Genomic DNA, 14,842 nt, shown 5'->3' with positions numbered 1-14,842 from the left:
AGTGAAACGATAAAACGGAACAGAAAAATAGGGACCTTATCAGATAGATGGCATGTAAATGATTGTCTTCTTCTGCAATGATCTGGGCCCTTAATCAATATTAATCCCAAATCCTTTTTCTTTAGCAAAAAAACCATATAGAAGAAGATGGCTACAAAGGCTGAGGTTGGATCATGCTAGGTGCACCCTAACCTTCTAGGTATTATACGATTTTGATGGAAATAATATGGATGACGGGTTGATTGTGAAGAAGGGAGTAGTAATTGAAATCCTCGAAGATGAAGGGGAGTGGTCTTGGTGTAGTCATGGAAATAAAGTAGTATTTTGTGTCTGTCTCCTCACTTTTAGGAGGGTTATGTTCCTACGTCTTTTCTGAAGAAATTGTAGGAGAGGGGAGTGGATCCGACTTTAGGCCTACGAAGAAACCTGAAGAAGCGCCTCCTAGATATGGTCGTATGTCATTTATTGATATGCAAGTATGCGTATTGGCGATATTTGACCTGTAGCAGCGAAAGCCCACGACGATTGATGCTGTAAATTCAAAGCCAGAATATGTACAGCTTGTGATGAGTGTTTATCCTAGGCTTATGAGCGTTCTGGAGAGCTGGATGCTCTTCTGAAGCGCAAGCAGAAGGTTGCGGAGCAGGCGGTGAAGAGTGACACTACGGATAACGAGATCCGTCAGGTCCAGAAGTCTACTGTGGTTCCTCCCAAGCAGCGAACGCAGGAAGATATCATGCGCGAGATTGAAGCATCGAAGGCTTCCTACACCTATGAAAAGGCCGATGAGCAGAAGAAGACGTTCACGTTCCATCGTGACGCTGATTTGGATGCTCTTCTGAAGCGTAAACAGAAGGTGGCGAGCCAGGAAGTCTCTCAGGAAGTCAGTGAAGACGCTATTCGCCAGGTCCAGAAATCGACTGTGATTCCTCCCAAGCAGCGAACTCAGGAAGATATTATGCGTGAGATTGAAGCGTCCAAGGCTTCTTACACCTATGAGAAGCCTGAAGAACAGAAGAAGAAATACGAGTTCCACCGCGATGCTGAATTGGACGCGTTGTTGAAGCGCAAGCAGAAGGTGGCGAGCCAGGAAGTCTCCCAGGAAGTGAATGAGGACGCCATTCGCCAGGTCCAGAAGTCCACCGTCATTCCTCCCAAGCAGCGAACGCAGGAAGATATCATGCGTGAGATTGAAGCATCGAAGGCTTCCTACACCTACGAAAAGCCTGAAGAACAGAAGAAGAAATACGAGTTCCACCGCGACGCGGAGCTGGACGCGTTGTTGAAGCGCAAGCAGAAGGTGGCGAGCGTGGAGGTTCAGTACGGCGAGCCGGAGCGTCCCGTCGTTCCCTCGGCGCTTCCCTCGGCGCCTCCGAGTCATCGCCACGGCGCCGCCTCGAAGACGCCCGCGTTCCTCAAGCCGTCGTCGCCGCAGGAGACGAAGGAGGAGCCGGCCGCGCGCGCCCACCCCATCATAATCCCCACCTCGCAGCCGCGCCGCGTGTCCAAGCCGCGCGCCGCGCAGGCCATTCCCGAGCCGCCCAAGGACGAGGAGGACTCCTACCTCGACCGTCTGCTCCGCAACCGCGCCAGTCTCAGCGGAGCCGTGCGTCTTTTCTCCCGATCCTCACCTCTAGAAGCCCAAGACCGAGCCCAAGCCTGAGCCCAAGCCTGAGCCTAAGCCTGAGCCCAAGGCCGAGATTAAGCCAGAACCCAAGCCTGAACCCAAGCCTGAACCCATTGCTGCTCCGGAGCCCGAACCGGAGCCCCAGCCGGAGCCAGAACATGAGATGATGGCTTCGCCGGCCTCCTCGGCGGACTGCGCGCCCGCGATCGAGCGCGAGTCCATCCCGCAGCCCGCGCCCGAGAACGAGCGCGAGCCGGCTCCCGAGGCGATCAGCGAGGAGGACGAGGTGGTGCTGGGCCGCGTGCGCGTGCTATACGACTACTCGTCGAGCGGGCAGGGCGATCTGAGCATCCGCGAAGGCGAGGAACTCGAGGAACTGCAGGGAGACAACGAGGAATGGATGCGCGTGCGCAAGCCCTCCGGAGAGGCCGGACTGGTGCCCCGCAACTACGTGCAGCGCGTGGAGGCCGAGGAGTTCAAGGTGCGAGCGATCTATTCCTACGAAGCCACCGACGCCATGTACCTCACCATCCATGAGGGAGAAGTCCTCACCGTCACCAAGCAGGACGATGGATGGTACTCCGGAAGCAACGAAAACGGAGAGAGCGGATGGTTCCCGATGAACCATGTGGAAAAACTCTAGTTGTGTTGATATGGCCTGTTTTTTGGAATTACAATTGTTTGCAGTTTTTTATTTCCTTTTCGGATTCGAGGCTTTTGTTTGCACTATGTTCAAACTGATCGTGATTGCATTTGCTGTTGTGTCCGTCGCCATGGCAGCGAAGGAGGCACCGAAGGAGTTCACCATTGGAGGCTTCTTGGAAGGTTCGTGGGTGGTTGCAAAGAAGGTGGTTGATATTAAAACCGGCAACATCATCGAGGAAGGAGAACTCGCCCAATTTAATGTGACCAAGACAAACGACGACGCATATGATATTTTCCAGCTGGAGAAGGGGACCTATTACCGTAAACAAGATTTGAAGCAGGTAATTATGCTTCCGACCTCTCCGTTGACTTGCGAAATTCAGGAGTTCAATAGCGAGAAGGATAGCTTTGAGTACCTCACAGAAATCAATCTGGTTGCGATGATGCCGGGTGAATCTTTTGTAAGGAATGATTTTGGATGCGAATTAGATGGCATTTGGCACGAGTCCCTTTAACCCAGAGGAGGATTACGAAATCACCACCTTCTCTGCGAATCACTTCACCATCAAGTTCACAGAACGCAGTGGCAGCAAGTCAACGATCTACGCGGCCACGCGTGTGATCATTCCCCCACCCCTCACGTTTATGCAGAAGTACGGAATGTCGTTACTGATGGCAGGCTTAGTGATTATTCAGGTAGCCCGAGTATTCATGCAGTGGCTCATGATTAGATGGCTTTCAGAGGATTTACGACTGGTTTTGCTCCGGAAGAGAAGCCAAAGCAGGAGTAAATGGGTCAATTCTGTGTGTTTGTGGAAGTAAAGGATCAAAGAAGGAGCCAAACGCACCAAGCAAAGAACGGAGCGCTTGAATAGAACAAACACAGAACAAGAAACGCTACAAACAGACCCGATTTGATCATTAAATCGCCTTCATCTTTGCACGAGAATCCGCAAGTGTCGGATCGGACAAGCAAAATTGACCCTACACATGACTGGTTCCAAAAAGCGTTCGAACCATGTAAATCACCTCATCCAACGAAGCCATCATTTTGCCATACGTGTTATCATTTAGATGAGCTACGTCCAATTTCTTCATGGCAGCAACTTCCATCGCCTCAATCACCACTCCCAACACCGTAGACACTAAAACTAAGCACAAACAACTCAAACACACAGATCAGCTCTGAGTAGAAACCACTTCCTGTAATAAAGAACACCAAGTCGTTCACCTTCCTAAAGACGACGTACTTTTCGCTATTCATGACAGATGAACAATAAAACGACTCCACTAAGGCAACATGAGAACTGTATTGTTCTTCTCCAAGAGTTTTATCCCTCGAATACTCCACAATTTCTCCCCACTCAGGAAGGGTCTGAAGATACAGGTCGTGCTCGAACTTTCCTCTCTGCGCGGGTGTCGATCCATCCCAGTATCTTATTGTTCATATCAAAAATTGCGTACTACCTCGACAGGACTACAGTACCATTATCCTTGGTTATGATGACATTATGAATAAGTCCAGCTATGTTCATTTTGGAAGTGAATTCGTCAAATCAAATTACAGCAAGCTTAATGAGATTTGAATCAGGAACGCAATATGCTTTCCAAGACCTGACCCATATCGAATGTGGCGGGGACGACATGCATTCATTTTCAACAAACACAGGAATCTAACACAAGCACTTATAATACTTAAAAACATCTGTGTATATTTGAAAGAAGAACTTGGTACGGCACACCAGAGCAATCTGGGAGCCCATGCTGTTTTCGGTTACAAAAGCGCAGAATGACATGATCGGTTCTCCTACACTGACAATGAATCGCTCCTCGCGCTGATCGACAAGTGAAATGTTGCCTGTCATGTCGAGTTCCAATCGCATGGAAGTGGTGGGAAGGGTGAGATACATGCACTCTGCAACCTGGTCGCATGAGCAGCAAACGCTTGTAGGATAAACCCAGATTCGATGCAAACGCAGCACCTGGGAAGATTGGCACTTTTGGTGGATGGTGGATTGGAAAACGGTTCCTTCCAGGTGCAGCTCATACCCGCAGTCGCCCTCGCACGAAACCCATAGAGAAAGCAGAGAGTTGGACTCACCTTGAACAATGTCGAGAATCGATCCACAGCACGTAAAACAGGAGATTAGAGAGAGAGTCTGGCCGTTCTGTTGATAGATATTGATAAAGCCCTCTTCCGTGCCAATCACAATAAACTCTCGCTCCACCTTGAAACTTTTGAAAATCTTGATGATGCAGCTGTTGTAGCACACGTCGCACGTACTCTCGACCACGAGTTTGTATCCTGCAGAAGAAGCCGTTGGTGAGTTCTCTCTACTACAAAAATAAATGCACAATTAGAGGAATAGGCACTCTTTGATCGACACAATATAGCAATGACCATCCGTTGTGCAAGCTAAAAGCCCCTTGTGGTAGCTACAGAGCGCGGAGAGTTCTCCCAAGTGGGAAATCTGAGAAATTTCGCTTGTGGAGCCATCGATCTATGTTCAAAAAATGGAAAATGCCCCACATTCACAGGAATGATGCTTCCGTTGCGAGTTCCAAAAAAGAGCACATCCTTCTGGATTCCATTCACAGATTTTACCGTAATACAGGACTTGGGGATGTCCTCGCGAATCTCGAGCTGAGTGAGTTTTGTGGCAGGAATCTAGTGATTACCAAAGTTTCCAAAACGGCAGCACCCCACCTTTTTCATCCTGTGTTTGTGGAACAAAGACCAAGACTAATTCTCCAGTGAACTAAATAGATCATATACAAAAGCGTTTTCCTGTGGAGAAAGCGACTGCACGATCATCGTAAACGCCTTTTCGTCCTCCCTGTACATCGCGGCGAGACATCGCTTGATCTTGTCCTTGGTCTCCTCCTTCAGCAGCTCTCCCTTCATCAACGACCTCACGAACGCGTGCACCATCTTCCCTCGCACCCGCTCCGCACTCCTACCGGCTGCACGAATTGATTGAACATCTCCCCGCGGTTCTCGTACATATCAAAAAGCGTCTTGTAGACCGACTCCGTTTCCGACCCATCCGCCGTAGGCGGCAAATTCTCGAGCACGTGTCCGAACAGTTCCTGCTTGGGGGCGTCGAGAATGTTCTTTAGAATTCGATTCAGCGCGCTCGTCGCCAGATCCACCGCCACCCCGCACTATTTCGCATTTTCCCCGCGGAACCCACGTCTCCCTGCCTTCGCTGCATCGCCGCGAGGATCTGCGCGACGACATACTGCGTGTGCTCCGCCATGGCCTACGCGTCACCCCGCCTCGCCGCGAAAACCGCGGGGAAAATCTGGCAGAGCCAGCCGAGGACGCGGCAGCTCTCGCCGCGACATCGCTCGTTGATATTCTGCAGAGACGCGGGCAGCACGGTTAAAAGGTCCTGCACGAGGAAGAGCGCGTCTTCGCCCAGCGCGCGGAGCATCGTGGCGGCAAGGCGAAGAAACGCGGAGAGGAAACTCCCGTCCGTCTGCGGCGAAAGAAACGGGCGGCAGCGATCCCACAGCGATTGGATCAGCGGCAGCGGCAGCACCGAGGCCAGAGGCGGAGAAACTGGGGAAACCGTGGAAACCGAGGCTCCATTGGCTCCATTGGCTCCATTGGTTCCATTGGTTCCACAGTTTCCACCGGTTCCATTGGAATTCGGAGAGGGAGAAACCGATGTCTAACTGGTAACCCCCGAAAAGTGGAAACGGTGGAAACGTTGGAAAGGTGGGCTCGGTAGAGGAGGAGGGTCTCGAAGAGAGCGAGGGCGGCGACGACGCAGGGCGAGCGATCGGGCAAGGGCCGAAGCGTTTCGTCGTCGATGTATCGCTCGAGAGCGGGGATCTGGAGTGGAAACGTGGAACCGTGGAAACGTTATAGTCGAGAATGACGAGGAGAAGAGAAGAGAGCGTGGGGAGAGCGAGCGCGAGGAAGGGTTTGCCCATCAAATGGACGAGCAAATCCAGCGAGTTCAGCATCGCGATCACGTTCACTTCCTCCGATTCCTGGTCCACGCGCTCCCGGAACACGTGCACCAGCGTCGCGCCGAACCGGATCGCCAGACTCGTCGTCTCCGACAGCGGGAAGTCTGCTCCCGCTCCCGCCTCTCCGCTCTCGCTCCCGCGGGGATTGCGCCCTCTCTGCGGGTCACGCGCTTCCTCCGCGCCTACCTCGCAGCCCCGCGGGGATGGCGCGGTGGGACTGCCTCCCGCGGGGATGGCGGCGGGGTGGGCGGCGAAGAAAGCGGCGCGGTCGGCGGCGAGGTAAATGCGCGCCATGGTGACGGTGGCCTTGATCTAGAGAGCAGATTCCCGCGGTTCTCACGGCGCTGTACTGAATCTCGGCGTTGGAATGCGCGCACATGCTGACGATGGCGGAGGCCACGTTGCCGAGCTCTTCCGCGGGGAGGGTCTCGCCCGCGCGCTGTCGTTCCTGGTAGATTCGCAGCATGGTCTCCAGCGCGGCCACCTTGCAGCGCGCGCGCTCCGCGTCGATCCGCACGATCCGGTAGCCCTCCTCCTTCGGCTGGTCCGCGAAGGCGCCGCCCAGCGAGCCGAACTCCTCCTCCGCGGAGGGCAGCTTCACGTCGACGTACTCCGAGTACCCGAACACCAGCTCGTCCAGGAACGGCAAAAACCGCGCCAGCGACACGCCCAGCGCGTCTCCCGGCGCCGCCTGCTTCGCCAGCGCGGAGAGGAACGGGAAGATCGTGCTGCTCAGCGCGAAGTCTGCCTGCGCCTGCACCGCTGCGAAGGCGGCTTCGAGGATGCCGGGCAATGCCGAGCGGAGCTGGGCAATGCCGAAGGCGTCGAGAAGCTCGGTGAGGAGCTGGTAGGCGTAGGAGTGCGACTCGACGTCTTCGGGGCGCAGCGGGCGGAGCAGGACGGACTGGGCAATGCCCAGCAGCGGGGTCTGCGCGTGAGAATCAAAAAAAAGAAGGCAAAGGCGAACGAAGAGCGGCTGGAGGGCGGCGCCGAGCGCGCTGACGGCGCTGGCGAGGCAGGAGAGCGCGAGGGACTGCGTGCGGACCTCCGTGGCCTGCGGAACGAACCCCAATAACCGCGACTAGGGGAAGAAGGAGAGAGAAAAAAAGGGGTACGACGAGCTGGAGGGCGGAGGAGGGGTCGAGCGTGGCGTAGACCGCGGGGAAGGACTCGATGATGTAGAGCGCGCTGACGACGTCGAACTCGTCGGAGGCGAGGAGCGCGTCGAGTTCCGCGGGGATGAAGGGCGCGGCGTCGAGGAAGATGTCGCTGCAGTAGTCGGCGGTCTCGGAGAAGAAGAAGGCGGTCTTGCGCCGAACCGCGGGGACGGGATCGTGGAGAAGCGGCCGGAGCAGCGCGAAGAGCGAGGCGAGAGAGGGTCGGAAGTAATCGCTGGTGTACTCCATGATGACCAGCAGCGACCGCACCGCCGCGCAGCGCTCCTCCCACCGCGCGGAGCCCAGCCACTGCGACGCGCGCTCCGTCACCTCGCGGAACACCGCGCTACCCTCCAGGGGAAACGGGGAACCTACCTCTCCGGCAGGAAGCATCCCACCGCGTCCAGCAGCATCTCGAACGCGTCGCACACCGCGTCGTCCTCCTCCTCCCCGCGGGAATCCACGCCTTCCGCGAGGGAGCGCACGCTGCTCTCCACCAGCTCGCCGAGCCAATTCCCGCGGAGAAACGCCTCGCTGTAGGCCTCCACGGCGTTGACGAGGAAGGTGGCGACGGCGGAGCGGACCACCGCGGGGATGGCGTTGTTTTTGGCGACCTGGGAGTGAGAATATAAAAAAGAGAAAGAAAGGTACGGTAAGGGAGAAGTCGACGGCGCGAGGAAGGTCGGAGGCGGCGAGCCGGTGCGCGTTGGCGATGTCGCTGAGGCAGGAGAGAGCGAGGAGGAGGAGATCGATGTTCTGCTGGGAGAGAAGGAGAGGAAGGAGGTCGATGTAGGCGGCGATGACGGGCTGGAAGGGGTCGATCTTCTTCTCGATGATGAGGGACGTCAGGATGCTCTTGCAGGCCTTGACGGACATGGAAACCACTTCGGAGTGCGGGTCGTGCAGACCGGAGAGGAGTAATTGGTTCAATTGGGAAGGGTCGAACAGGTGCGTGATGTGGCTCGATAAGGAGAAGAGGAGGAGGATCGAGCACAAACGGTCGCTCCAATTGTCGCTCGCGGAACACTACAGCATCAAATCATCAAAAATGAGCAAATACAGAGAGAATCGTGCTGACAATCTCGGGCCAGGAACCCAAGGGGAACTCAAAGGAGGCAATGGAGGAGATGATGCCGCAAATCGCGCGTTTCACGCTCTCGTTCTGCTCCTGCATCAGCATCTCGATCGAGCAGGATTTCACTACAACTTGTGGACACTTCGGGCTCCTACTGCGAGATTGCGACTCGGCGTCGAAACTCTTGTAAAACTCCATGATCATTCTTCGGCAGAGCAGAGCAGCGAGCTGCCGCGCCTATCCGTTAACAAGTCCCAACAGTAGAACCATGTCCGAGTAATTCCCGCTGGCGATTGTGAACAATATCATCAAGTTTGTAGGGTTTTTAATTACATAGAGCAGATAATCTCCTGCCTGCCTGATTCTGGCAGTATCGTTCATGCGCATTGCATCCAGCGCTTCAACAATAGTCGTCTCCGTCACAGGAATGTCCATTTCGAATCTCAAAAGTGCAATACGCAAAATTCTTACGATTCGGGACGATTTTTGCACTTTTACCCTTTTCATTCTACCATTGATGGCGAGGACAGGGAAGGAACCAAAGAAAGGCAAAGTGCCCAAGCAAAACGTAGCTGCGTTCGGAGCGCTTTCTGACCACTAGTGGCTGAATTCCAAGATTCTCAAGAACAAGGACGAGAAACGAAGTCAGCGTATTGCAGACGCCCTCTATGATACCCGCAACGCCGATATTTTGAAAACCGAGGATGGGGGTTATTTGGAGGCGGAAGGAATGGAGAAAACGTACGAGATCACCCAGAAGCAAATCAAGGAAGAAGTCGATCTGAATACGCGCCACAAGATATTCGACCTCACGTTGGACCAGTTCGGTCCCTACAAGGTGCAGTTCGACCGTCCCGGTCGCCACGTTCTTCTTTCCGGTGAAAAGGGCCATATCGCCATGGTATTTTTTACTACCCTCTGCAACGTCTCACGCTTAGCTGGACGCCCTGACCCAAAGCCTAGTTTGCGAATTCCACACCGAGGAGCGCATCTACGCGACGACCTTCCTGCATGACTGGGATGTCTTCGCCTCCGCGCAATCGAAATACCTCCACCTCTACGACTCCCAAGGCATCGAGCTGCACTGCCTCCGCGCCGCCTCCCAGCCGCGCTTCCTGGAGTTCCTGCCCTTCCACTACCTGCTCGCGTCCTGCTCCCAGCAGGGAATTCTCCGATGGATCGACGTTTCCACCGGCGTTTCGCTCCACGACCGACCCACCCGCCACGGCCCCGCCACCTGCTTCGCCCAGAACCCGCACAACGCCACCGTCCTCTCCGGGTCCTCCCGCGGGAAAGTCGCGTTCTGGTCGCCCAACGAGCGCGACCCGCTCGTGTCGATGCTGTGTCACCGCGGGAATGTGCTCGGTGCTGGCGTGAACCTGGAGGGCACCGCGATGGTCACCGCGGGGAGCGACGGCAAGCTGGCGGTGTGGGATTTGCGGACGTTTCAGTGCTTGTATGAGTACACGTTGCCGAGTCCCGCGGGGAGCCTGGATATTTCGCAGCGCGGATTGGTCGCGGGGAATGTGGGGAAACGAGTGCTGATCTGGAAGGATCTGGAGAAGCAGAAGGTGAAGGATCCGTACATGAAGATCGAGGTGCCGGGGCTGAAAGTGGAGAATTTGAAGTTCAGGCCATTCGAAGATCAGATCATGATCGGATTGGACAAGGGTGTGAAATCGTGTGTGGTGCCTGGAGCGGGCGAGGCGAACATCGATACGTATGAGTTGAATCCGTTTGAGACGCGGAAGCAGAGAAGAGAGCGCAATGTGCAGAAGTTGCTCGATAAGATCCCTGCGGAGCGCATTGTGTGGGACCCCGATGCTGCGTTTTAGTTGGTTGCTTTTCTTGTTTTATTTAGTGGAGGGAGGAGCCAGTGTTGGCAATATCCTTTGGATTGGATTCAATGTTTGTTGGAAACGGAAATGGGATTTGTTTGTTTTATTATACTGAATAGGTGATGCAGTGCACTATATATTTGTTGTTATCTTTCCAAAATTACCAACTAACAATGATCATGTCTCGCCCTTAACTATACTATTTTTTTTCTAAACCATTTAATTCTATCAATCTCAATCTATTTTCTTCAGAGTTAATTTTCTTCAGAGTCAATTTTCGAAAACTGCAAATAAGTATAAATAAAGAATAAACTTAACAAAATGATTGCTGCTGCGATTCTATCCAGTTACAATCGACTATCAAAACAGAAAGGAGTCATTATTTCTTTTTCAAATTTTGTCAAACGCGATTGAATCGATATGGTGAATTTCTTTGGAAAGAAGAAGGCCACAACCGACGACGTTTTAGATATCCTAATATACTTCCCAAGGAAATGCCTTAACTACAGATTCTATTATTGAGCTGAATATGCAGTCCAAGCGTCTCAATGCAGAAGCAAAGAAATTGGAGAGAGATGCCAAAAAGTTGTCAAAGAGAATTGTTTACGTAATATTGATCTGCAGCCGTAAAGCATAGGAAATCAGTAGAGGAAATCAGGAGGGAGCTCATATTTATTGCGATGTAGCCTCGATGTGTGTATTTCATGTAGCAAGTTGTACAGATGAGACACCAGCAGCGAAAATTAATATTCATGGCATGCAAGCTGGAAGTCGCTGCCTCGGATATGAGAATGATGGTTTCTATGGGCGATGTACCTATTTTATTTACACTTTCCAGAGTAGGTTTCAACGATGCTGGGCAAGGCTTGCTCTGTTTTGAAAAATCTGAGTTCCATTCAAGACCCTGTACAAGTATATGCCGTGTTTTCGGACTTCAACAAGCTGATGGAGAATCAGTACGTAGCGTAGGTTCCAAAAGAAACCGGTTTACACGATAGTCAGAGCACTTTAATTCAATCCATGGGTCCATTGGACTCAGTGGAAGCGGAGGTTCGTTTTGGTTTGTTTTCGATTGATTGGTGTAGGAGGCGTCCAATGAGCTGTTCGAGAAGGCGCAGATGGAGTACGCTGCGAACCAGCAAGTGAAGGACGCTCCACTCAATAATCCGGAGCAGGTGCCGGACCAGGAGGCAGAGACCTTGGTAAAGAGTTTAGCTAGCAGACTTGCAGAGTTGTATTTTGTTTGTTTCATGAATCCAAAAATCGGTTCTATTTTTGCCAACTGAACCAGATAATTTTGAAATAACGATGGAAGCAATTGGCATTGACCTAGGAGAATGCACCAGTAAAGTCTGCCGATGGGTTTCGGATCCACACTCAACTCTTGGTGAAGGACCGTATATTGTGGAGAGTGATATGGGGAATAAATATTTTGCGTAGCTTTATTTTTTGAAATTGAGAGTAGCTCGAGACTGTGTTTCCGAGACAAGATGTTCGATGTTTGCGGGCAACGGAAGTTTCCGGTTTGGCAAATTTGGTGCTGTTTACTTACTAGATCGAACGAAATATTGCGAACTGCATCTGGGGCTACAAGCCGATTGTAGGCAGTTCGAGTATGAGCGCCGAAATGAAACCGATCAAGGCCAAGGAAGGGAAGCAGCGTTCCTATTACAACGTTAAATTCGATAACAAGGATCGAACCATCGATGCGGAGTTAGCAACGAGCTTGGTCCTTCAATATCTCTACTACCTCTTTCTTCGAAACGAGGACATTAATTTTACGACATATCCCTTCACACTTTCGAAAGTTCTCTCCACGCCTCGCCAAGTGGTCATCGCTGTATTTCTCTCTTTTATGAAGAGCGTAACCCCGCGTAGATCCCCGAGTACTACACCAAATCGAACGTCCGGGGTCTCGAGGTCGCGCTGTCCCTCGCCAACCTCGGCCAGGCCAGTTTTCTCCGCGAAAGCGTGGCGGTGGCGCTGGACTACGGCTACTGCAAGGCGGAGAACCGCGAGTTCCCCGCGCAGGGCCGCACGATTCTGTTCTGCGACATGGGCAGCCACTGCACGACGGTGACGATCGTCCAGTTCTTCAACGTGGCTTCGCGGCGCGCGGCTGACGCGTAGGACCGCATGGAGGTGCTGAAGTCTGCGAGCTGCTTCCTGGGCGGCGACGCGTTCGACGAGGCGCTGGGCGCGCTGCTGGAGCGGAAGCTGCGCGAGGAGGAGGCCGTGGAGCTGCCGGCGACGGAGGCGATGCGCCACCGACTGAAAGCGAAGGGCGAGGAGATCAAAAAGGCGTTCGCGACGGAGCAGGGCCAGTCGATCCGCGTGGAGTTCGAGCAGGGCGACGACTACTTCGATCTGGAGTTCTCGCGCGAGGAGTTCGACGCGGCGTGTCGCGAGAGGCGGCTCTTCGACCGGTTCTTCGACTTCGTGAGCGACGTGCTGCGCGAGTTCCCCGCCCAGCGGAGCCTGGACGGCATCGAGACGGTCGGCGGGAACATGCACATCGCGCGGCTGAGCCAGGCGCTGCTGAGCGCGGCGCAGGACCGCGGGCTGGAGGTGGAGAAGGTGGGCAGCACGATGGACAAGCAGGAGGCCTGCGCGCGTGGCTGCGCGCTGTTCGCGAGGAAGGCTCTCGTGGAGAAGAAGATCGTGTGCGGCACCGTCGATGTGCTCGTCAACGACGCGCAGAGCAAGGTGGGGCTGAGCATGCCCGTGTGCGGCTGCCAGTCGGATACGCTCCCGCGGGGAAGCTTCGTGATTGTGACGAAGGACGAGCTGCAGAAGGGCTATGATCATGACTGTACGTGCTAGCATCCTGGTTTTTTTAATGTGAAGGGAGCGCGATTATCCGCGAAGGGACCGCGTTTCTAAAAGAATTCGAATCGATCTGCGAGGAATCGAACCGGACGGAGGAGGTGATCGACCAGTTCCAGAAGTCGGTGCACACGCTGCGCGGGATTCTGGAGACGGCGCGGGAGAGCGATGAGCACCGCGCGCAGGCGGAGCAGGACATGCAGTTCCTGGACGAGAAGGAGCGTCTGTCGTCGTCGACGCGCGGCGTTCCCTACGCGACGCTGCTGGCGAGCCAGAGAGCCGTGCAGGACCGCGTGGACCAGTGGGAGCGGACGCTGAGCAGCCGGAAGGAGGCGAGAATGGTAGGCGGGCTGGTATACCGCGGGGAGTGGCGCGATGGGCAGCGGTTCGGCCTGCACTATGGGTACAACGAGCAGAACCAGCTGGAGGTGGTGGCGATGTTCCATGCGGACAAGCTGAACGGGAAGAAGCGGACGCTGGATCCGGACTCGGGAGCGCTGCGCGAGGTGGCGGAGTACGTGGAGGACCGGCTGCACGGAAAGTACCGGAGCTACTACGCGAGCAAGGAGCTGAGGGAGGTGTGCGAGTACGTGCACGGACAGAAGTCGGGGATCTGCCGCAAGTACTACGAGAACCGGCAGCTGAGCGAGGTGTGCCGGTACCAGAACGGCGTGGTGGACGGGTACTTCGCGTCCTTCTACAAGAACGGGCAGCTGAAGCGCGAGGGCAAGATCGAGAACGGGCGGAAGGTGTTCGTGAACTGCTTCCACCCCAACGGGTGCATCCAGACGCAGCTGCTCTTCGACGGCGCCGGGGAGGTCTGCGCGGCGTTCGAGTTTGACAGGGACGGCGACCTGGTGTACGCGGGGAACTACACGCTGGACAACAAGCGGCACGGGCCGAGCCTGCTGTTCTACAACAACCGGTTCTACGCGCACTGCACGTTCGATCACGGCGAGATGGTGCTGCGGAACGCCGTGGTGCCCGCGGAGCAGTACGCGACAAGCAAGCTGGACCGCGACTTCGCGACGGGGAACGCGCTGGACACGCGGATCATCAAGTGGCGGCCGATCGAGCAGAGCCGCGTGAGCTCGAAGAACAAGGAGGTGGTAATGTGGTCGTTCGACGCGACGAACCACCCGGTGCTGACCACGACGTACACGACGCCGTACGATGCGGTTAGCGACTTCACGAAGCCGTTCGAGGTGATGGAGAACGGAAAGAAGCGCGAGCTGAGCGTGACGGAGCTGGCGGGGCGGCTGATGTACCCCGACGAGATGAACTCGCTGCATATGAAGTGGAACACGCTGTTCGGCGACTTGGTGTGGCAGGTGGACGTGAACTACGAGGAGGCGAAGAAGAGCATGACGTGGGAGGAGTTCTATCCGACCGGAGTGCACGAAGCCGTGCTGCAGAAGCCCGATTGGTGCCGGAAACGACTGGTGCGAAAGGGGTTCGTGGAGCTGGACGCGAACTCGGAGTGCGATGCGGTGCTGTATTACAATAATGGAGTGAAGAAGCGCGTGGGGAAGATGCAGGGATCGAAGTGGGTGAGCTATACGGAGTATCTGAACACCGGGATAGAAGTAAAAGAGAATTCTGTGTGGTGTGTTTGTTGAAGGAAGGCGAGCGAGTGAGCGAGCGAGTGAATGAATGAATGAATGAGCGAGCGAGTGAATGAATGAGTGAGTGA

At 54.6% G+C, this 14,842-nt stretch overlaps 7 protein-coding genes; 6 read left to right on the top strand and 1 right to left on the bottom strand.

Annotated features, from left to right (window-relative positions):
• The first annotated feature begins 139 nt into the window (after positions 1 to 139).
• On the top strand, positions 140 to 2,282 carry GSBLH_T00001563001 (uncharacterized protein). XM_013039985.1 has 7 exons: positions 140 to 165; positions 200 to 316; positions 349 to 383; positions 413 to 476; positions 507 to 554; positions 584 to 1,606; positions 1,638 to 2,282. The coding sequence occupies exons 1-7, from the start codon at positions 148 to 150 to the stop codon at positions 2,268 to 2,270; spliced, it is 1,938 nt and encodes a 645-aa protein (XP_012895439.1). The 5' UTR covers positions 140 to 147; the 3' UTR covers positions 2,271 to 2,282.
• A 280-nt stretch (positions 2,283 to 2,562) lies between these two features.
• On the top strand, positions 2,563 to 3,075 carry GSBLH_T00001562001 (uncharacterized protein). XM_013039984.1 has 3 exons: positions 2,563 to 2,733; positions 2,762 to 2,968; positions 3,004 to 3,075. The coding sequence occupies exons 1-3, from the start codon at positions 2,620 to 2,622 to the stop codon at positions 3,061 to 3,063; spliced, it is 381 nt and encodes a 126-aa protein (XP_012895438.1). The 5' UTR covers positions 2,563 to 2,619; the 3' UTR covers positions 3,064 to 3,075.
• An 867-nt stretch (positions 3,076 to 3,942) lies between these two features.
• GSBLH_T00001561001 (uncharacterized protein) lies at positions 3,943 to 5,278 on the bottom strand (the record flags this gene model as incomplete). XM_013039983.1 has 2 exons in its annotated part: positions 3,943 to 5,204; positions 5,234 to 5,278. 2 exons carry the CDS (start codon positions 5,276 to 5,278, stop codon positions 5,016 to 5,018), a joined length of 234 nt encoding a protein of 77 aa, XP_012895437.1. The 3' UTR covers positions 3,943 to 5,015.
• Positions 5,279 to 8,864: 3,586 nt separating this feature from the next.
• On the top strand, positions 8,865 to 10,388 carry GSBLH_T00001560001 (uncharacterized protein; the record flags this gene model as incomplete). XM_013039982.1 has 3 exons in its annotated part: positions 8,865 to 9,053; positions 9,087 to 9,386; positions 9,424 to 10,388. The coding sequence occupies 3 exons, from the start codon at positions 8,865 to 8,867 to the stop codon at positions 10,318 to 10,320; spliced, it is 1,386 nt and encodes a 461-aa protein (XP_012895436.1). The 3' UTR covers positions 10,321 to 10,388.
• Positions 10,389 to 10,852: 464 nt separating this feature from the next.
• Positions 10,853 to 11,609, top strand: GSBLH_T00006291001 (uncharacterized protein; the record flags this gene model as incomplete). The annotated part of the gene is made up of 6 exons (XM_013039981.1): positions 10,853 to 10,930; positions 10,961 to 11,005; positions 11,034 to 11,135; positions 11,167 to 11,279; positions 11,322 to 11,373; positions 11,409 to 11,609. The coding sequence occupies 6 exons, from the start codon at positions 10,853 to 10,855 to the stop codon at positions 11,607 to 11,609; spliced, it is 591 nt and encodes a 196-aa protein (XP_012895435.1).
• Positions 11,610 to 11,813: 204 nt separating this feature from the next.
• Positions 11,814 to 12,453, top strand: GSBLH_T00007021001 (uncharacterized protein; the record flags this gene model as incomplete). The annotated part of the gene is made up of 3 exons (XM_013039980.1): positions 11,814 to 11,846; positions 11,879 to 12,163; positions 12,202 to 12,453. The coding sequence occupies 3 exons, from the start codon at positions 11,814 to 11,816 to the stop codon at positions 12,451 to 12,453; spliced, it is 570 nt and encodes a 189-aa protein (XP_012895434.1).
• An 893-nt stretch (positions 12,454 to 13,346) lies between these two features.
• GSBLH_T00001559001 (uncharacterized protein) lies at positions 13,347 to 14,768 on the top strand (the record flags this gene model as incomplete). The annotated part of the gene is made up of 1 exon (XM_013039979.1): positions 13,347 to 14,768. One exon carries the CDS (start codon positions 13,347 to 13,349, stop codon positions 14,766 to 14,768), a length of 1,422 nt encoding a protein of 473 aa, XP_012895433.1.
• Between the last annotated feature and the right edge of the window lie 74 nt (positions 14,769 to 14,842).

Source organism: Blastocystis hominis (genome assembly GCF_000151665.1).
Source record: "Blastocystis hominis, Singapore isolate B (sub-type 7) whole genome shotgun sequence assembly, scaffold_12".
Lineage (NCBI taxonomy): Eukaryota > Bigyra > Opalinata > Blastocystidae > Blastocystis > Blastocystis hominis.
This window is presented reverse-complemented; position numbering and strand designations above follow the sequence as displayed.

What these genes read in the sequence shown, in the direction of transcription:
- GSBLH_T00001562001 (XM_013039984.1), top strand. Translation starts at nt 2,620, where the DNA reads ATGCTTCCGACCTCTCCGTTGACTTGCGAAATTCAGGAGTTCAATAGC. An exon ending in TGATGCCGGGTGAATCTTTT is followed by an intron (nt 2,734 to 2,761) that starts GTAAGGAATGAT and finishes GATGCGAATTAG; the next exon opens with ATGGCATTTGGCACGAGTCC. An exon ending in CAGGCTTAGTGATTATTCAG is followed by an intron (nt 2,969 to 3,003) that starts GTAGCCCGAGTA and finishes GCTCATGATTAG; the next exon opens with ATGGCTTTCAGAGGATTTAC.
- GSBLH_T00001563001 (XM_013039985.1), top strand. An exon ending in GGTGTAGTCATGGAAATAAA is followed by an intron (nt 317 to 348) that starts GTAGTATTTTGT and finishes CCTCACTTTTAG; the next exon opens with GAGGGTTATGTTCCTACGTC. An exon ending in GCGCCAGTCTCAGCGGAGCC is followed by an intron (nt 1,607 to 1,637) that starts GTGCGTCTTTTC and finishes CCTCACCTCTAG; the next exon opens with AAGCCCAAGACCGAGCCCAA.